This window comes from Tupaia chinensis, unplaced genomic scaffold, assembly GCF_000334495.1.
Source record: "Tupaia chinensis unplaced genomic scaffold, TupChi_1.0 Scaffold000627_1, whole genome shotgun sequence".
Lineage (NCBI taxonomy): Eukaryota > Metazoa > Chordata > Mammalia > Scandentia > Tupaiidae > Tupaia > Tupaia belangeri.
In genome coordinates this window covers 4,816,080-4,835,847 of record NW_006160147.1, presented here as the reverse complement: position 1 = coordinate 4,835,847, position 19,768 = coordinate 4,816,080, and the positions used below count along the sequence as shown (strand labels likewise).

The following is a 19,768-nucleotide window of genomic DNA, read 5'->3' as shown; positions in this document are numbered from 1 at the left end:
AGTCATAGCAAACCCCATTTCTACTTGAGAGCAAATGAAGTCCGCAAGGGAGAGAGAAGGAAGCAATCCCCTTCCGTCCACCCCCCCCACCCAGGCCACTCCTTTGCAAAGTCATTCAATGCCCTTACAACTCAACTCCTTGGCTCCTCCCAGACTGGAATCTATCCCGTGGGCCTTACTTTATCCCTTTCTAGGGCTGTCCCAGGCCACACCTACCTGGCCAGACTGCAATCTGTCCGCTGACCTGTTGGAAAGACAAAAGCGAAAAGCATATGTTGAAGCAAAAGGGGGTGAAAGAAGGAGACCTACTCCTAGGAATGGCATGCTCTGCCTTCTCCCAGAGGGCCACTAGTGTAGCAGCAAGGCTAAAAAGAAGAGGAGAGCCTGGACAAGAAGGGGTTTTGATGCTGGTTCCCAGTGCCGATATTGCTAAACCTTAGGTTTGTCAGCTCCTCTTCCCAACAGGAAACCAAGGGTAGATGTAGGGGAAACATAGTAAGGTAGATTATACTTTAGGGAAAAAATTATTAGAAGCCTTCCTGGAGATAAAATTCAGCTTCTCTTGTGTACATGTTGGATGTGTGTGTGGCAGGAAGAGACACAGTTGGCTTACTCCTGAGTATGTGAACACACACACACTCACGCACACGAAGGGATTGAGAGGGGAAGAAAGAAACAAGGGTTGTTTGGGCAGAGAAGGGAGAAAATGTGGATGTTCTTGCTTTGGATTTATATTAAATTATCCCTGTTAGGTTGACCTAGGAGGGAAAGGGAAAGGTGAGATTTAATGTTGATATTGTTATCAAATCATGGTTCTCAATCCAGTAGTGGGCCCTAATTGTTTAATGGGTAATAGCCACTTTCAAAAAATGAAATAGAGAAACTTAAAGTATTCCTAAAAATATTATTAAATTTTAAAAAAGAATTATTTATTTATTTTTATTTATTATTACTATTTTTTCATTTTACCAGGGAGAAACAGAAAGGGAAAGTTAGAAAGCAAGCTGCCAAGTGTAGGACTTGAACTGCGGTCAGCTCTATGTGGAAGCCAGCACCTCTGCCACCACACCACCTACCGGTCCCCAATTATTATATTTAAAATATATATATATTCAGGCCAGCAGATGACATAGTGATTGGGGTGCTGGAATCCCACATTGCAGGTTGCAGTTCCAATCCTGGACCTGGTGGCTTGCTTTCTCACTTTCCTTCTCTCTCTTTGTCTCCCTCTGGTCAAATTAAAAAAAGAAATACTAATAATAAATAAAATTTAAAAATTCTTTAAAAAATATATATGCATGTATACTTGGCCATGATGTAATATATGTTATTTTCTTTGGATCCACAGTTAGTGAAGCTTGATCTGTATTAGATACACTAGGGGCAAACCCCAGCAGGAGCAGATCTGGAAAAGGGGCGTTCACTCCTACCCTCCTCAGCCAAGTTCCTAGAAATGCCAAGAGATGGGGGAGGGGAAGGGAGGGCTTTTTTTTTTTTTTTTTTTTTACAGGTTGCTAATTGTTGATTATCTTTAGCAACACCACCCCCTGCCCCTAACAGCCTCTTATTACCAAAGGCTCTGCTTTCATTGCAAAAATATTATTCTGAGCCATGATTTTCAACATCTGTCCTATTCCCATCACGGAATATTCATACACATCAATTATCCCTCTGTGGCAAGAACAAGTGGCTCTTGCATTACAGTGACAAATACATACAGAAAGCAGGGACATGATGACTTGCATACAGGAAGATTTACAGCTTTTTTTTTTTTTTTATTGCTAGAGTGTGTCATCTTTAGATTGAGGCAATTTGCAGCATTAATGAATGGTCAGCCTCCATTCCCTCCATGGTAGCCCCTTTAATGCAGTATGCATGTGAGCAAAACCTATTCTCTCTCTCACACACACATACACATGCACACACACACACACCTGGACACACCCCAAGGCCCTGTTTTACTTATGGGCCATGCTTAGAATGTCTTGACCAAAACAAATCACAGCTATAGCGTGTTCTAAATAGTTCTGGGCTTTCTTTCCTCTAATTCCCCATGGAGCAATCTGATAACCCAAGAGTAAAGATTTTCTACAAGCCAAGTTTGGCTCTCAATGCTCAAACCTGTTTAGTCTGAGTCCCTTGTGTGATGAGGGAGGAGAGAACAGAAGTTACCCAGCAGGCTTTCTTCACATTAAGATCAAAGGCATCAGAGCAGAAAGAATTAATACCTGTGGGAGTTGTCTGGGGCAGAAAAAGGACAGGGCGAGAAGGGTGGGTGGGAGGCTCTGTGTGAATACGGGACTCCAATTCTTGGGTGAAGGAGCAAAGTGTATTGTGTTTTCCGATGCTCTGCAGCTTGTCTGAAGAGTGCTCAAGAATTCGAGTGTTGGACCTCCACGTGAGTGCAGGTTTGCCTGTCACTGGTGTCACCATGCAGCCCCTGAGCCTCTCCCTTCTTTAAGTGAGGAGATGAGTGGGGCAGGGCATTCAAAGGCATTTCAACCTGGGAATCCCATTAATCACAGGATGCTGAGAGCCAGGCAGGAGATGTGGGCAGGGTGCCAAAAAAGCCCCAGGGAAGCTTCTCTTTCTACCTTGGCCTTCTGTTTGACAGGCGAGGAGAGAAAGTCCAGAGTGCCAGGCCCCTTCTCTGCCTTGCTACTTTCCAGAGTCTGGTTAAAGTCATCCTATGGGGTGAGACAGTCCATTCAGCACCATGGCCTCAGCATAGCCACAGCAGTGAGGGCTGCCTCTTAAACAGCACCAGGACCCTTCAAAGCCAAGGAAAACTGATGTTCTCTCAGGGAAGCTACAGTCTGTTTGCCACTCCTGCATTTGAGGATCCTCCCCCGACTCAGGGCAGCTGGGGGTCTCATCTCACAGCTCCCTTCCTTCTTCTCCAGCCTCCATCCTGCCACAGAGCAGCTGGGAGTTTGAACAAAGTGTCTGGAGAGTAAATAACCCTTCAGCCCTTTACTCCAGTCGAGGCAGAGGAGGCGAAGGAGGGGGAGTGGGTGGAGAGCAGGCACGCTCCATTTAAACAAATAGATGATGCACATTAGTGCTTCATTAAGCACTGGCCTCTTCCCATTACTCAAGCAGTCATTTGGGGCGTGTGCTTTCACATCAAACAGGCTAGGGAAATGCATTCATATAATAAGATGGGGCCTCCTGGCTGGGGAGGAAAGGCGAATGCACAGCAAGAAAACTTGGGCTGGGCCTCCCCTGGCTGCTGGGCCTCCAGCAGAAAATTCCCCCACTCACTTTCTCCCAGGGTTTTCTGCAGAAGGTCGTGCTTGGCTTGTAACTTGGTGATGAGGTTCCTGCCCTCCAGGTACTCCTTCATTTTCTATAAGGGAGGAGGAGGAGAAAGAGCAATCAGGAGAAGAAGAAAAAAAATCACGGACGCTCAGCTGGACAATTCGCTTTTTCAGAGTTCATTTGGTCTCTGACCCAATTTCCACCAGGTCCATTTTTAATGTCTTCGAAGTGCATACGGGCAGGTGCTGATTTTCATGGTGGATTAGTGTCGTGCACTGTGTTTTCCTGGAAGTTCCACACGGCCAGTATAAAAACCCTGTCTCCAAGAGCCCCTCGTCTGTCTCCTTCAGTTCCAATGAAGAAGAGCAGAAAGGGTGGGCGGACTCACTGAGCCCTGGTCTCTTGGTGTGAGGATTCACAACTGCTCTCTGGCACCTCCACTGACACCCTGCCCCAGCCCCAGCTCCTCCCAGGGTGCATTCCATCACAGCAGGAACAATGCCAAGGAGAGGCTCAGCCCTTGCTTCAGCTGCAAGCCAGCAGCTGAGCACCTTTGTCCGAGCCATATCCTAACCACTCTCCTTCTCTACTCTGCACGGAGTAGTCTTTATGGAAAGCCTGGGCTTTCTAAGCACTCAGAGGGAGGGGCTGCCACCCCCCACCAGCACACACACATCAGTTCCAAGCCCAAGATGGGAATCTGGACGTGCAATCCCAGCTGCTTTAACAGTCAAAATATGATTGCTGTGCTGCATTTTCAGATTTGATCTCTCTCAACCCCTGTCTGCCCAGGGAAAGAAACTGTTTCTCTGGACGATGAATGCATCAACTCTCTCTTTTTTTTTTTTTTTTTTGAAAGTTTTTTTTTGTTATAGGGCGCATGCGCTCACCAGACAGACAGAAAGCGAGAAATCACCACCCCCCCCAAGGGGGATGGCCATGATGCAATCCCTTCTCCTCCATTCTCCTCTTGGGATCTTGGGCACGCACGCACATGCACCCAGCGTGAGTTTAAGCCACCGGGTCCGGGACTCGAACCGTGGTCGGCTACATGGGAGTCCAAACGACATAGCCATTACGCTAACTGCTGGTCCCGAATGCATCAACTCCTGAAACCACCTAGGATCTACTATTAACAGTATTCCCATTTTAGGGATGAGGGCACTGAGGTGTGCAGAGGTTGATTAAAGAGTTCAAGGTCAAACAATGAGCGGTGGAGACAGTATCTAAACCTGTGCAGTTTGACTGTACAGTGTGTGCTCTTAACCATTATGATTAAATGCCCCATCCATTATGGTACAGAGCTGAAGAAGCAGGGAAGCAGCGCTAAACTGTATGGTATCAATTCTTTTCATATGGGTAGCAACTTAAGAGTTTTAGGAGCACGGTAGCTTAGCATACATTCTCTCATTTGATGCTTATAACAACTCTGCTTAACATAGAGGCAATATATCATTTCCTTACCACAGACTGGAAGATGATCTCAGGGGAACAGGTGTCAAATAAACTGCTGATTGTTGCAAGTTAGTAAGTGGTAGTGCCAGGCCTGGACCCTGGCCCTTTGGACTCTCAGTATGGTGTCTTTCCCTTCTCTAATGGCTACTCTTGGGGATCTTTGTTTGTGTTGGTTGTCTCTTGCTGCAATGGTTCATCCAGTCATGTCTAAACTCAGAAGCCAAATGGTAGGGTTTTCCAAAGTGTGATCTAAGAACATTGGTGATAGTGAGATGGTTGAGTTACGTGAATAAGACCTTTTAAAGTATAATAGTTCTATCTTCTTTTGTTTATAAAGATATTTATTTTTTTACAGTTCTGGAGGTTGGGAAGTCCAAGGTCAAGAAAGAGAGAAAGGGAAGGAAGGAGAAAGAATAAGTCTATCTTTTTGCGACAGCAGGTGGCATGATGGTTAAGGCACTGGACGTCCACATAACTGACTGCAGTTCATGGCCATCTAGTAGCTTGCTTCATCACTTTCCCTTTCTCTCTCTCTGATCAAATTAAAAAATAAAATAAATAAGTAAATAAAATTAAATAAATAATTTCTTAAAAAATAGCTCTCCTGGGGCCAGCAAATGGCTTAATGGTTATGTCGCTGGACTCCCACTTAGTCAACTGTGGTTCACGTTCTGGACTCGAGGCTTAAAATTCATGCTGGGTGCATGTGTGTGCATGCCCAAAATCCCAAGAGGAAATGAAGGAGGGATTGCAGTGTGGCCATCCCCTCTCAGGGGTGATTTCTCACTTTCTGTCTCTGTCTCTCTGGCTAGCACATGCGCCCGATAGCAAAAACCTCCCTAAAAAAATAGTTCTCTTTTCATGTGTATTAAGCCAAACAATATAATTACATATGCAGCCTTTGATTTCATGGCTATCACAATTTAGGATTAAGACATACAAAGAAAAGGTGAAAACTGTTAGTTACTTTTACTCTATACTTTTCCATACCATGTGAACTTTTAACTAAAACCTTGCCTCTCTCTCCCCCTCTTACTTAAAAACAAAGAAGACATATCTTTCTCTGGCATGTACTGCCTTGCAAACCTCCATGACAGCACCTCGCACATAGCCTTGTCATGAATAGTTTGATTATCCGCTTATTTACTATTATTATTATTAGTTTTGCTATAGGGCACGTGTACTCGCCTGGATGAGGAGGAAGGGAGAGAGAGGAAAATGAGAAATCACCCCCCCTCCAAGGGGTGATGACCACACCACAATCCCTTCTCCTCTGTTCTCCTCTTGGGATTTTGGTGAGGCACGCACACTTGCCTGGCATGTTTTCCAAGTTGCCAGGCCAGGGACTGGAACCATAGTCAACCGCATGGGATCCATCTACCTTAACCTCCATGTCACTGACTGACCTTATTTATTTATCTTTTAAAAGTTGGGTCTGCCGTGTCATGGTCCTCCTGCCTCAAACAGAGTCACTATGTTGCCCAGGCCAGCCTTGAGCTTATGATCCTTCTGCCTCAGCCTCCCTGAGTCCCTGGGATTACAGGTGCACCCACTGCTTGGCTTTTGGGTTGGACCAGGAATTGAACCTGAGCCCCTCATGTAGTTCCAGCCTGTGGAGCACAGTGTCTTAGCAGCGCGGCCACTGCAGCCCAGCCCACAGAGGGCTTACTACTCATGTGTCTTCCTCTCCAGGTTACTTCTTCCCTCTGGTTAGAGACCACATGATTCACCGCCCTTTGCACCCTTGATATTTACTAGTACTGTGCCTAACAGATAGTAGACACTCAAGAAATGCATGAAGAACGAGTAAAATGAACGTGTAGTTGCATGGTTCTAAGGACTGAACCAACCTCAGCAGTTACAATCCCAGTCCCTAAACTTGCCCCACTCCCTACATGAAATATAAAACCAACCTAAAACAAGCCCTGTAGCAAATCATTTTCACTGTCCTACTCACGCACAGTCCCCTGTGCTCCTTTATGCTTTTGCACGAGAACATCTGCATGAAAATGGGGCTCCCTTGTCACCTTCCCCTTTCCATCTGCTCCAGCTGGCAGCTCACCTGCTGTCAGTCCTCCCTGGGTGATATCTTAATCCCCAACCAATGCCTAATTGTGAGCTTGGAACAGTACTTTAGGGCCCAGAGGTGAAAAGCCTTCAGGAAGCATCCAGAGAGAACAACATAACCCTCAAAGGCCTCTCTTTGCAAAGTTACCCCAGGAGACTTTAAAGGTTTCCTAATGAGGAAAATTCCCTGAGAAGCTGTAACCCTCAAAACAAGACCAGAATGCCCAGAAAACAGCCAAAATGTGAGAGGAGATGGATCCAAATTCTTTCTTCTCACTCATGTTTCTACTGGTGATTCCGAAAATTATTTTTTTCATTCATGTTCACAGCTCACCAGTTAACTGGCTGTCACTCAGTGAACCATTAAAATAAAAATCTGATAAAGAGGTATGATGGATTGCCTTTTCGGGTTCCATTAAATCCTGAAGGATCAAAATCGTGTCAAGGTATGACCTGCATCTCTAATGCTGTGTGGAAGTCATGGCTGGGAGTTTTCCACTAGGTGAGCTGGGTCCACGGGAAGGTTTGCAGGCATGTTATTTATCACCTCTCTACCCTGCTTTGAGTCGGAACTCATCTGTATGAGGAATAAGCTGGGGACGAATGTCCTTGCCTTTATCAGCACGGTTGAGTTAGAAGGCCTCATCTGTGCTGGACAGACACACAGACAAAGGAGACAAGAAAGGTGAAGGTAACGGAGAAATAAGTGGCTTTTCAGTGACTTCTGGAGATCAGGAGGCCAGGTAAAGAGCTATTAATGTGAAATCTCAAAATCCCTTCCTTTGTCAGTGAGGGTCACTTTATTTAATTACCTAATACTAGGTAATTAATTTTCTTTCATTCCATTCCTTACACCCAGCTTCTCTGACCAAGCACCCAAAGTTAAAGGGATGACTAGGGTTTTCCTCAATAGCGAGTAAAAGAAACTGTAGTGTTGTATTTTAGGTAACTCACAGATGAGCAAAATAAAATCAAGTTCTTAAAACATAGTCTGACCAGAGCCCGACTGCAACCCCAACTTTTATAATCAATATTATAAAACTGAGAATTTCTCCAAAAAGGAGAAAAGGAAGCAAAGAGCTTATTGGATGTTTTTGTTCTGTGCCATCGTGAAACTTCAGTTTTTATGATCTTATGAATTTCTTTCTTTTTTTTTTTTTTTTTTGGAGAGGTTTTCACTATAGGGTGTGTGCGCGCGCCAGAAAGACAGAGAGAGACAGAGAGACAGAAAGCGAGAAATCACCCCCCAAGGGGGGCCGGCCACGCCGCAATCCCTTCTCCTCCATTCTCCTCTCGGGATCTTGGGCACACACACACGTGCCCGGCGTGAGTTTAAGCCACCGGGTCTGGGACTCGAACCATGGTCGACTACATGGGAATCCAGCGACATAGCCATTACGCTAACTGCTGGTCCCATTATGAATTTATTTCTTACTTCCTTATTTAATTCCTAATTGGTTTGTTAACTATTAGCAATACATTTTATTTGTTGAAAAGTATTAACACAATAATTTTTCTTTCTAAGCACTCTCTCCCTGACATTTTAGTTGGAGTAAAATGAAATGCTTGACTAGGAATATTTTAGTCCTACTACTTAACTCTGCTACCTTGGGACAATTAGTTAAGCCCCAAGTTTTAGTTTTTAGATCAGGAAAATGGGAATAATATCATTTTCATAGTTACTGAATATGAAGCAGCATAATAAGCATTACCATAATTAGTAGGTACTTGAAAAGTGAATTACCTGCTCAGACAACATAAATACATTCCTCCCTTAAATTTCTTTGCCTTATGCTAAATATATAAAAGGGATGGGGACCAGCAATTAGCGTAATGGCTATGTCGCTGGACTCCCATGTAGCTGACTGCGGTTTGAGACCCCGACCTGGTGGCTTAAACTCATGTGGGGCCCGTGTGCATGCGTGCCCAAGATCCCTAGAGGAGCATGGAGGAGAAGGGATTGTGGCGTGGCCATCCTCCCTGGGGGGTGATTTCTCGCTTTCTGTCTGTCTCTCTCTGTCTGTCTGGCGAGCGCACATGCCCTATAGCAAAAACCTCTCCAAAAAATAAATAAATAAATAAATAAAAGGAATTAATCAAAGCAGGTTTGGGGTCTTTTAAAACATATAGTGGGGCCAGCAAGTGGCATGGTGGTTAAAGGCGCTAGACTCCCACATGGCCGACCACGGTTTAAGTCTTGGTCCTGGTGGCTTGCTTTCTCACTTCCTCTCTCTCTCTCTGTCTCTCTCTGATCAAACTGAAAAGTAATAATGATATAATAATAAATAAAGTTAAATAAAATAATTCTTAAAAAAACAAATGTGCATACTATCAAAAATAACAGCTGACCACAGTTCTAGTCCAGACCCGGCAGCTTGCTTTTTCACTTTCTCCTTTTCTCTCTGTTTCCCTCTGGTCAAATTTTTAAAAAAGAAAAAAAAAAGATGATGATAAATATAATTAAATAAAATGATTCTTTAAAAAATTATAGTAAGGGGGCCAGCAGGTGGCATGATAGTTAAGGTGCTGGACACTCCCACATGGCCAACCGTGGTTTGAGTCCCAAACCTGGAGGCTTTCTTTTTTACTTTCCTTCTCTGTCTGGTCAAACTAAAATAAATGAATAAATGAATAAAATTAAATAATTTGTTAAAATATAGTGAGAATCATGAAAACTGCTCTCAAATTTAATTTTAAAAATCCTTTTCCCTTTATATACACCCTTTTTTTTTCCCAAATTTAACTTTATTATTATTATTATTATTTTTTTGAGAGGTTTTTGCTATAGGGCACGTGCGCTCGCCAGACTGACAGAGAGAGACAGACAGAAAGCAAGAAATCACCCCCCAGGGAGGATGGCCACGCTGCAATCCCTTCTCTTCCATTCTCCTCTCGGGATCTTGGGCACACACGCACATGCGCCCGGCGTAAGTTTTAAGCCACCGGGTCTGGGATGCGAACTGCGGTCGACTACATGGGAGTCCAGAGACATAGCCATTATGCTAACTGCTGATCCCTACTTTATTATTATTATTTTACAGTTCTAACACAGAAAGACAGAGAGAGAGGGAAAGTGAGAAAGCAAGCCACCATGTTCGGGACTTGAACCATGGTCGGCCATGTGGGAGTCCAGCTCCTTCAACCAACACGTCACCTGCCAGCTCCGTACATACACTCTTACATAGGGTGAATCCAAGGCCGTAAGTATCCACTGCAGCAAGGGGGTGGAGTGGTAGGAGGAATAAGCTAGCCTTCCCAGCCCCATGTGCAGAGACAGACAGATGTCAGGATTGTGGCTGCTTCCCCACCATCCAGGCACGCTGATGTTTCCCCTCCTCCCCGTCAATTTTTAAAGCAGGAAACAGCTGTCAGACAGAATACATAATAGAGTAAACCTTACACAGAGCACATCTCCCTAGTTTAATTGACAGGGCAGGGACACTCATTCATTTGTACCTCCTTAGCACATGCCTACTGAAGGCCTGCAGGAAAATACTAAGATAAATAATTATCTCAGACCACAGTTCCAAGTCTAGTGGTCTAGTGCACTGCCCGGATGGCCAAGGGACTGTCTCTTTTCCTGGTGCCTTACACAAGCCTATCCCTAAGAATTTAGGCAAAATAGTTCTGTTATTTTATCATCCATAGTCTTTAACCCCTTCCCCATTCTAGTTCCCATACAAGAACCTCATACTTCAACTCCTCGTAGGAGGAGAAATGCCAGCCCTATCAGGCTTTGATAAGCCTTGGCTAAAGAGTGAACATTACCACCTAAAAAATAGGGAAAGGGTAAAGTAAATAATTGTACATCCCTATAGTGGAATACAGTGAGCCATTGAAAAAGAAGGCAGATCCTTCTTGACTAATATGAAAATAATATCTGAAAGTGAAAAAATAAAATGAAGACGAGAATGAATAGTATACTTCTATTTGTATTTGTATATCTATCGTATTTCATTACATTTATAGTGTAATGTATTGTATTAAAAGGTATTTATAGGGACCAGCAGGTGGTGTGGTGGTTAAGGCACTGGACACTCCCACATGGCCAACCACAGTTCGAGTCCTGGACCTGGTGGCTTGCTTTCTCACTTTCCTTCTCTCTCTCTCTCACTCTCGTCAAATTTTTAAAAATATGAATAAATACAATTAAATAAATAATTATTAAAAAAGGTATTTATAGACATGCACATGGTGGCTTATACATAGAATATCTCTGGAAGGACACAGAAGAAGCTGGATTTAGTTACTGACAGAGATGAGAGGAAGTAGGGAAGAAGATTTACTTTTTTCTGTATGCCCTTCTGAAATTTTACAATTTTTTAAAGAAGCCCACTTTTAAAAATAATTATTTATTTAATTTTATTATTTTTTTTGAAATTTGACCAGAGAGAGACAGAGAGAGGGAAAGTGAGAAACTAAGTCACCAGGTCCAGGACTCAAACTGCAATTGGCCATGAGGGAGTCCAGTGTCTTAATCACCATGCCAACTGACATCCCTAGAAACACACTTTTAATAATCAGAATAAAAAAGACAAAAGGGGGCTGGTTCCATAGCTTAGTGGTTAAGGGAGCCCGATTCCACATGGCTAACTACAGTTCGAATCCTATCTGTAGCCGCTTGAAAAACAGGATGGACGTGTGGGCACATTTAAGATTCCAACAGGATGGAGAAATAAAGGAGAAGGGATGGGATCGTGGAGTGACCACACTCCATTGGGGGGGGCGACTTCTCTCTCTCTCTCTCTCTCTCTCTCTCCATCTCTCTCTGGTGAGCACCCTTTGACAACTAGAAAAAAAAGAAAAGGAGGTGTCCATGTTAAATGGAGTAGCTGTCTGTGCTTGCCAAACTGTATGAAGCCAGCACAACTGTAGGTATGCTTTTTATAGCCTGTTACCTCCACAATTGTTGCCCGTGTGTTTCTCTAATGCCCTGCCAAAATGTCAGGCTGACACATTCTGAAAACTCCCCTTTTTAACCACTAGGCAGTCCCTTTTCTTAAATGCCCATTTCGCTACCCTCCCTAAATCCCCTTTTATCATGAAATGAATTATCTAACACATTTCAAGAACCAGTCACAAACATGATGACCTCTCTCGTAAGTCCTTTACTAGACAAGCCCAGACAAAAACTCTTCCTGTTAACCATGGAAATTTGCACGCAATTTTGATAAGTAGCACTATGGTCACAAAAGACAGGAAATGGGTTAGAGGACATCAGTGCATTCAGACAGAAGGTGAAAGGATTTGAGAGGTCACCAATTTGAATACAGTCATTCCTTCTTTTACGATAGGTCAACTTTGAATACAAATGTCATAGATTTATTTAAACCCAAAAAGTAATTTTGATAGATGGTCTTAACTACAGAATTCTATGCTCAAAATTTCTTACTTAACCTAAAATGCAAATCTTTTACAATGTAATGAGATTGGGCCATTTAAGTAGTGTTATATCTAAGCAGCCCAGGCAGACCAGCCAAACAATCCTATTATTAAAAGCCTCTAGAGAGTGTTCGACAAGCTCCTTAGATAATGAAGCTTGGGGCAGTGACACAGTCCTCATTATAGTCAAGAAGTTCTTCTAACATCCAACCAGGGTTTTGCGTGCCTTTATGTGTTTGCGCATTCTGTTCTATTCTCAATGAATGCCATTCTCTTCCCCAGTCCAATATGTGGTGCTCTCCTTCAAGGTCAAAAAAACCACACTCATTCTGCTTGGCATTCATGTACATACGAATATCTGTATTTTTGAAATTTTCTATTTTTTTAGTATAAAAACCAATCTCTTGTAACTGTTTAGAAATAAATGAAGTAGGGACCAGCAGATGGTGTAAATGTTATGTTGCTGGACTCCCATATAGTCGACTGTGGTTTGAATCCTGGACCTGGTGACTTAAAGTTAATGCCAGGAGCTTGTGTTTGCCCCAAATCTCAAGAGGTTAATAGAGGAGGAGGGATTGCATTGTGGTTATCCCACTGGGGGGGGGGGGAGGTGATTTCTTGCTTTCTGTTTCTCCATCTCTCTCTTTCTCTTAGGGGAGTACGTGCACCCTATCGCAAAAATCTCTCTCTTAAAAAGAAAAAGAAATATATGAAGTAATGGGGCCAGCATATGGCATGTATTTAAGGTGCTAGACTCCCACATGGTTGACTTCAGTTTGAGTCTTGGACTTGGTGGCTTGAAAAATCATGCCGGACATGTGTGCATGGATACCTAAAATCTGGAGAGGAGAATGGAGAAGGGATTGCGGTATGGCTATCTCCCCAGGGAGTGATTTCTCACTTTATCTCTCTTTCTCCAGTGATCACACACACCCTATGGCAAAAACCTTGTAAAAAAAAAATACATAAAGTAAAAAACATTCTGGACTCCCATGTAGTTGACTGGGGTTCGAGTCCCAGACCCATTGGCTTAAACTCACTCTGGGCACATGTGTGTGTGTGCTCAGGATCCTGAGAGGAGAATGGAGGAGAAGGGATTGCAACGTGGCCATCCACCCTGCGGGGTGATTTCTCGCTTTCTTTCTCTCTGTCTCTCTCTGTCTTTCTGGAGAGCGCACACACCCAGTAGCAAAAACCTCTCCAAAAAAAGAGAAAAAATAAATAGATAGGGCTAACCTATAGTGTGGTGGCTAAGGAGGCTGAATCCTACATGGCTGACTGCATGGTTCAAGTCACAGATCTGGCAGCTTGAGAAACATGCCAGACACGTGTGCATACATTCCTGAAGTCTTGAGAGGAATGGAGAAGGGATTGTGAAATGGCCATCCCCCCGGGGGGGTGCCTCTCACTTTTCCTCTCTCTCTCCACATGCCCTCTAGCAAATTAAAAAAACAACAAAAAAAGAATGAATAACCCAAAAAGTCTTTCCATTATTTTTTAGTATACTTTAGTGTTATAAAGGGGTTTAAAAGATGTTATAATTAAGTGTCTTGGCTTATAGAACAATATTTAACGCAATAGCTTATTTTATGTAATAAAGTCATAAATATGTGCTCCCATATATGTTTGTGTCTGCACAGAAGAAAGACTGCAAAAGAATATATCCTAACACCATTATCTTTACGGGGTAGGATTATAGATGATTTTTATTTTCTTCTTGTTTCTTTTTTATTAAGAATTATTTAATTTAATTTTATGTATCATTATTACTAATTTAATTTTAATTTGTTATAGGGCATGTGCATTCACTAGAGAGAGACAGATAGAGAGAGAAAGAGAAAGCAAGAAAGTAAACCACCAGGTTCAGGACTCAGGCAGTTGTGAAAGTCCAGTGCCTCATCCACCATGCCACCCTTTGGCCTGATTTTCTTCTTGGTTCTATACTTTATATAATGAATATACTTTTGCTTAGTATAACAATCTAAAAAGTTGTTTTACGGTGAGCGCATGCGCCCTATAGCAAAAACCTCTCCAAAAAAAAAAAAAAAAGTTGTTTTAGAAGAATACTGATAAATTACTCCCTTTCAACAGCCTTCTACATGATTAAAAAATTCTGAAGGATTCTGAGCTTAACTAATTCAAAAAACAGATTTCTTTTTAAAAAGTTAGCAAATCATTAGTGTTCTTAATGGAGAAAGGGCAATGTTCAAAGAAGAATTAAACAAATTGTTCCAGTAGGAGGAAAAATTCAATTTACTGCATGCAGACTGTTTCTTGACTGAAAAACAAGTTAATTCCTTTCATTCAGAATCAGTATGCATATTCACTGGCTATATTTCATCTCACATCTGTAAACTTAATTTTTCCTTTCTTGGTCGTCAGAAGATTAGGAAATAAATTTTAGTCCAAGTAATAAATACTACTTGGCAAGCTCAAAATAACTTAATTATTAAAAAGCAGCACCAAAGACCAGCTAGCAACTTTCCAAAGGACTGTTAACACTACTTAAAAAAAAGGAGGGGTCCATCTGTCTAAGAAAAGACTATAAATACATGAATAATAAAATACAGTATCTTAGAATTCTCTACAAAACAATGTTGTACATGAACGATCTCTTTGAATTTTAGCAATAATTTTGAAAAACAGGGTTTGTCCTATGGCTTAGTGTTCAAAGGAGTCAGATTCCACACAGCCAACAGCAGTCTGAATCCCATATGCTTAAAAAAGATGTGGGATCAACAGATGGCATAATGGCTATGTTGCTGAACTCCCATGTAGTCGACCATGGTTCGAGTCCCGGACCTAGTGGCTGAAACTCAAGCTGGGCGCATGTGCGTGTGTGCCCAAGATCTTGGGAGGAGAATAGAGGAGAAGAGATTGAAGTGTGGCCCCGCTGGGGGGTGATTTCTCGCTTTCTGTCTCTGTTTCTGTCTTTCTGGCAAGCACACATGGCCTATAGCAAAACCCTCTCCAGAAAAAAAAAAAACAAAAAACCATGTGTGTGGGGGGCACATGTGTGTCCATGTCCAGAATCCCAGCAGGATAGAGAAATGGAGGAGAAGGGATTGTAGCACCCCACTGGGGGATCTCCTCTCTCTCTGGCAAGCTCAAATGCCCTCTGGCAATTACACAAAATTATGAAAAATAGTTTCTCAACAATCCAAGTTATAAAATAATGTCATATCACTTATAGTAGACTATAGACTTTAGAAAACAAGATACGTGTAAGCCAGAATATCTATAAAGTTACTCCCAAGAGCAAAGCAAAATAAGAAGTCCCCCTTTGATGATCCCATACAGCTGAGAAGAAAGCTCTCAAATGAAAGCCTGCTAGCTGGTTCTTTTTTTTTTTTTGGAGAGGTTTTCGCTATAGGGCACGTGCGCTCGCCAGACAGACAGAGAGAGACATAGAGACAGAAAGCGAGAAATCACCCCCCAGGGGGGATGGCCACGCCGCAATCCCTTCTCCTCCATTCTCCTCTTGGGATCTTGGGCACGCACGCACATGCGCCCAGCGTGAGTTTTAAGACACCGGGTCCAGGACGTGAACCACAGTCGACTACATGGGAGTCCAGCAACATAGCCTTTACGCTAACTGCTGGTTCCCCTAGCTGGTTCTTAGTAGCATACTTGGGAACATCCTTCCTCTTGGTGGTCTGTGTTAGACATTTACAACTTATTCATGTTTGTGCCTTTAAGTATAGGGATGATCTCCAAGTATGCTCAGATTCAGAATATTCGAAGCCTGCCTTTCTGGCACTTGGCAAGGATTCTGAGTCCCATCTCCCTTGTATACCACAGTACCTGCTGATGCTCTTAAAAGGCCACTGAGCTCCCTTACCGTGAAATAAAACTGCTCTGTTTCTTGCTGGTTGGCTCTCCTCTTAGCGATGCTAGGCTTGCTCATGAAGGTTTCTGAGACTGTGGACTTGACAGACTCCATGGAGTTGCTGTATTGGAAGCAGTCAGACACATCAAAATCTTCTACAGTCACAATGTCCTGGATGGTCTGAAGGGTGGCCTCCATTGTCTTCTTTACCTGCAATGACAAAGGCCAACCCAATGCATGAGGGGCAGATTGCAAAATAGCAGGTGATGGAGAAGCTTGGAGAAGTGGGAGGAGGAGTAGGCTGTGGAAGGGTGGAGGATGCTCTAAGAGGGTGCAGTTCTGCTTCCCATTGGACATCGTGGAGTGAAAACTATCGCATGGGCTCTGCCAGAGTGTGCTACCCCTCCAGAGAGGACCACTACCTTCTTCACGCTATGTACTTGACTCAGCTTGTTCATTTAATATTTATGTTTAAATTTAATATTAGTTTTGTTGTAATGGAAGTGCTAAGGGAAGGAGAACGAAACAAATCCAAACCAACTTCGTCGTACACAAGAGCTAGTTAAAATGTGTGAGCAGTCTTGTGCTGCAAATTCCCAAGGTCTGTGTCATGATCTTCAACAAACTGATGAACTTGTTTCCCCATTTGCAAACTAAGTGACCCATCCCCAGTCCTTCTTGACCATTCTTGGAAAACTAAGACTTACTAAGATGCAAGGTAAGAAGCCATCTGAGCTTAACAAAAAAGCTAGATCATCAATCATACTGCCCTTTTGAACTAGTAGTTAAAAGCAAATACACAGGCCCAGAAGGAAGTCACCCTTTCCTAAGAGGACAGAGATGTTTGAAGTGTCAAAGTCAAAGGCCTCTGTTTGTTTGAAAATGCTGGAAAAAGCCAGGCACGAGGGGGTGGTTTCAGAGACACAATATTGTTCACACAGCTGCCAAGTGCCATTTTGATTAAATGTGTAGAGGGGGAAAAAAAGCATTTTGCAAAAGCTCAAAATAGAACACAACCTTTGGCAATGTAAGAGCAACTTCCTGGAGTTCAAGGGCAGGATGTAGCAGAGGGGGAAAGTCCAAGCCTACATTTGGCTAGGAAATGTTTATGGCAGCCCGGACATTCTCTGCATGCTCCTTCCACCTGCTCCCAGATGGCAGCAGGCAAGAGGCGCACCAGGGACACTTGGAGGGTGGCTTTGAGCCCTCCAGGCAGGAAACTCACCTCTTCATTCTCAATTTTCAGAGTGGATAAGCGAGACTGCAATTGTTGGCATCTCTGTACCAGCTCACTCTGGACAGGCTGCTGGGCACACAGCTGGGAAGCCTGCCAAAAGAAAGCAACACCAGGTCAGGAAGAGGCCAGGGTTTTCTTGGCAGTTCTAGAGTTCCCATTACTGCTAATAAAACGATTCATGTTCAAGGTATAAGGCTCAGCTTCTAGGTTGAAACAAAATCCGAAGCCACCAGGTATGGACCTCTTCCAGGACTAAAAAGCACATGAAAGGAACGGGGCTGGTTTGGAAAGACCTGGTCCCTCTCTTTGAAACCCATCTCTAGGCTGGTGGTTGGCAGTGGCACGTCTACACAGGCACTACAGCTCCATAGAAGGCTGAGGAGGCTGGTCAAGAGTGTCTTAGGCATCCCTAGTTCCAGAAACACAATGCTTTGGCACAGTGAGGATTTCCAGTGGCACATCTACATAGGCACAACAGCTACATAGAAGGCTGAGGCTGGTCAAGAGTGTCTTAGGCATCCCTAGTTCCAGAAACACAATGCTTTGGCACAGTGAGGATTTCCTGCTAAAGACTCAAGTGGCCACCGCTCCAGCCCCTTCCGCATCTCCCTTCATATACCAGAGTGAAAGCAGGAGAGAAGTGGGTCAGGAGGCTAACTTGCTGCTGTTGGCAGCCAGCATGTGTTTATAAATCCAGGCCATGCATGAGAGTTCTGACTCAATGAGAGGGAGTGTGAAGCCAGAACAAGTTCATTGGCTATGTGAGAGGGCCCCAGAGGGCACAGAATCTGGTGAAACTTGGCGTTTTCCGAAGAGCTATTATTTTATCCCAGGTCTTCACTAGATCTGCATGGAGAGAAGTCTGCCCTTCCTCCAGCGAGTACTGCCAACTAGCTTTCCCCAGTGCGACAGGATGGCCGACCCACTGTCTCCTGGTGGGGGGCTGGCTATGGCATGAGGTCACCCACAGCCCGCAGGATGACGGATGAGGAGCAGAAGGCTGGAAGAGTTGGGAAGCGGGAACCATGTGGAGGCAGCTCCTGTCACCTTGCTACCATGTGTCCTTTAGCTTCTTATATCCAGAGAGACATCTGCATAGACTGCCTCCTTCCTCCTTAGCAACGAGTGGGCACATTCACTTGCCCACAGATCATTCTCTTACTTTTGAAAAGACAAAACCTCTCTTTAGATGGAGAGAGCTTAGACTTGACCTTTTTCTCCATTGGCTTTTAAGCTCCCAACTGACTTGACCTCTTCCCCTGGCTGAAAGGCTGGCCTGAGCCAGCTCTCAGATCTGCAGAAAGCTGACTTCACTCTGGCTCTTGGATAAGCAGACACAATGGAGAACGCTCAGTGGCCAGGATGGGTGAGTGCCAAGAGCGAAACTCTCTGGTTGCCTGATGTCACCAGTCAGGCATCCAGAGCCCCATAAGCCTCTGGGGGCACCAAGAATGGAGCCAAGCACCTCCTCCTAGTATATCTAAGAGTGCTTGGCATCAATTCATGTGCTGAGTGCCCCAGAACACTAGTCAGTGTGGGGCCTTGGCCAATTTCAGGGCTTCCGGTCAAAATGCCACCCGAACTTTGGCCCCAGTTCAAGAACATCTAGGCAGCCACCTCCCGTGGCCTCCACAATCTACAGACAACCCACACTAATGGGGATAGACTAGCTGCAGGGACCAAAAATGACTCATTCTCTCATCTCTTTTTATTTTCCACTCCTATGAAGACTAGTCTGGAATGTAGAACCTTTGCAAACTGGAGGACTGGCCCTGGCCCTGCCTGGCTCAGCCACTGATCAGCTATATGTATAAGGGACCCTGGCAAGGGAGGGCTCAGACAAGAGTGGGCCAGGTTTTTAAAGTATCTCAAACCTGGTAGGAAGCAATCATTGAGGACAAAGCCACCTGCACGTCTGTCCCTTTAAGAAGAGGGAGAGCTGCTGACGCATGCTTTGGCAGTTGCCATCTACCGTCTACTGTCTACCGGGGTGCAAGGTAATGCATTCCAGCTGTGCTCGGTAGTATGGAAATAAGGCTCTGACAGGGCGGGGAGGGGGCCTTAGCACCCGGCATCTGGATCTCTCCTTTACAGAGACAAGCTGTTTGGCTCAGAAGGCAACTCAGGCAGCACCAGAAAAATGTATCATTCTACTCAGCTGGTCCCCAAGTTCCACTGATTCTTGGGAAGGAATCTTAGTGGCAGCTGGGAGAAGGAGCTTCGAGGCAAGTTTGTCCAGAAGCCAGGGCAGGTGAGGAATGGGGCTTCCTGGGGCTTGGCGACAGCCCTCCGCCCAGCTCTGACTGCACATGCTGTCATCTCACTTCCCCATCTGTTCAGACACTGACACTTCCTAAGCCACAGCAATAGAAACAAACTCTAAAGCGTCTGGTTTTTCCAAAGAAGGAGAGGAAAGAAATTGTCTCCACATTTTCATCTAGGATAGAAATGTCCACTCTCCATAGTGGCCTTTCGATGACAGTGATTCTTCTGGTTACAATGCTCTAGCTGTCATTCTGGAACAGGGATTTCTAAAG

General features: G+C 44.1%; 1 protein-coding gene across 5 annotated transcripts in view; it reads right to left on the bottom strand.

Moving 5' to 3' along the window:
- The window catches only part of SRGAP2 (SLIT-ROBO Rho GTPase activating protein 2), a 288,633-nt gene that overhangs the window by 52,885 nt on the left and 215,980 nt on the right, over positions 1 to 19,768 (bottom strand). For all 5 annotated transcript variants that reach the window (XM_014591898.2, XM_006159270.3, XM_006159271.3 and 2 more), the window contains exons 8-11: positions 17,220 to 17,321; positions 16,007 to 16,204; positions 3,265 to 3,349; positions 217 to 244 (exon numbers count right to left, since the gene is read on the bottom strand). In XM_014591898.2, coding sequence (XP_014447384.1) covers positions 217 to 244; positions 3,265 to 3,349; positions 16,007 to 16,204; positions 17,220 to 17,321 — 413 coding nt within the window. The remainder of the gene's footprint in view (positions 1 to 216; positions 245 to 3,264; positions 3,350 to 16,006; positions 16,205 to 17,219; positions 17,322 to 19,768) is intronic.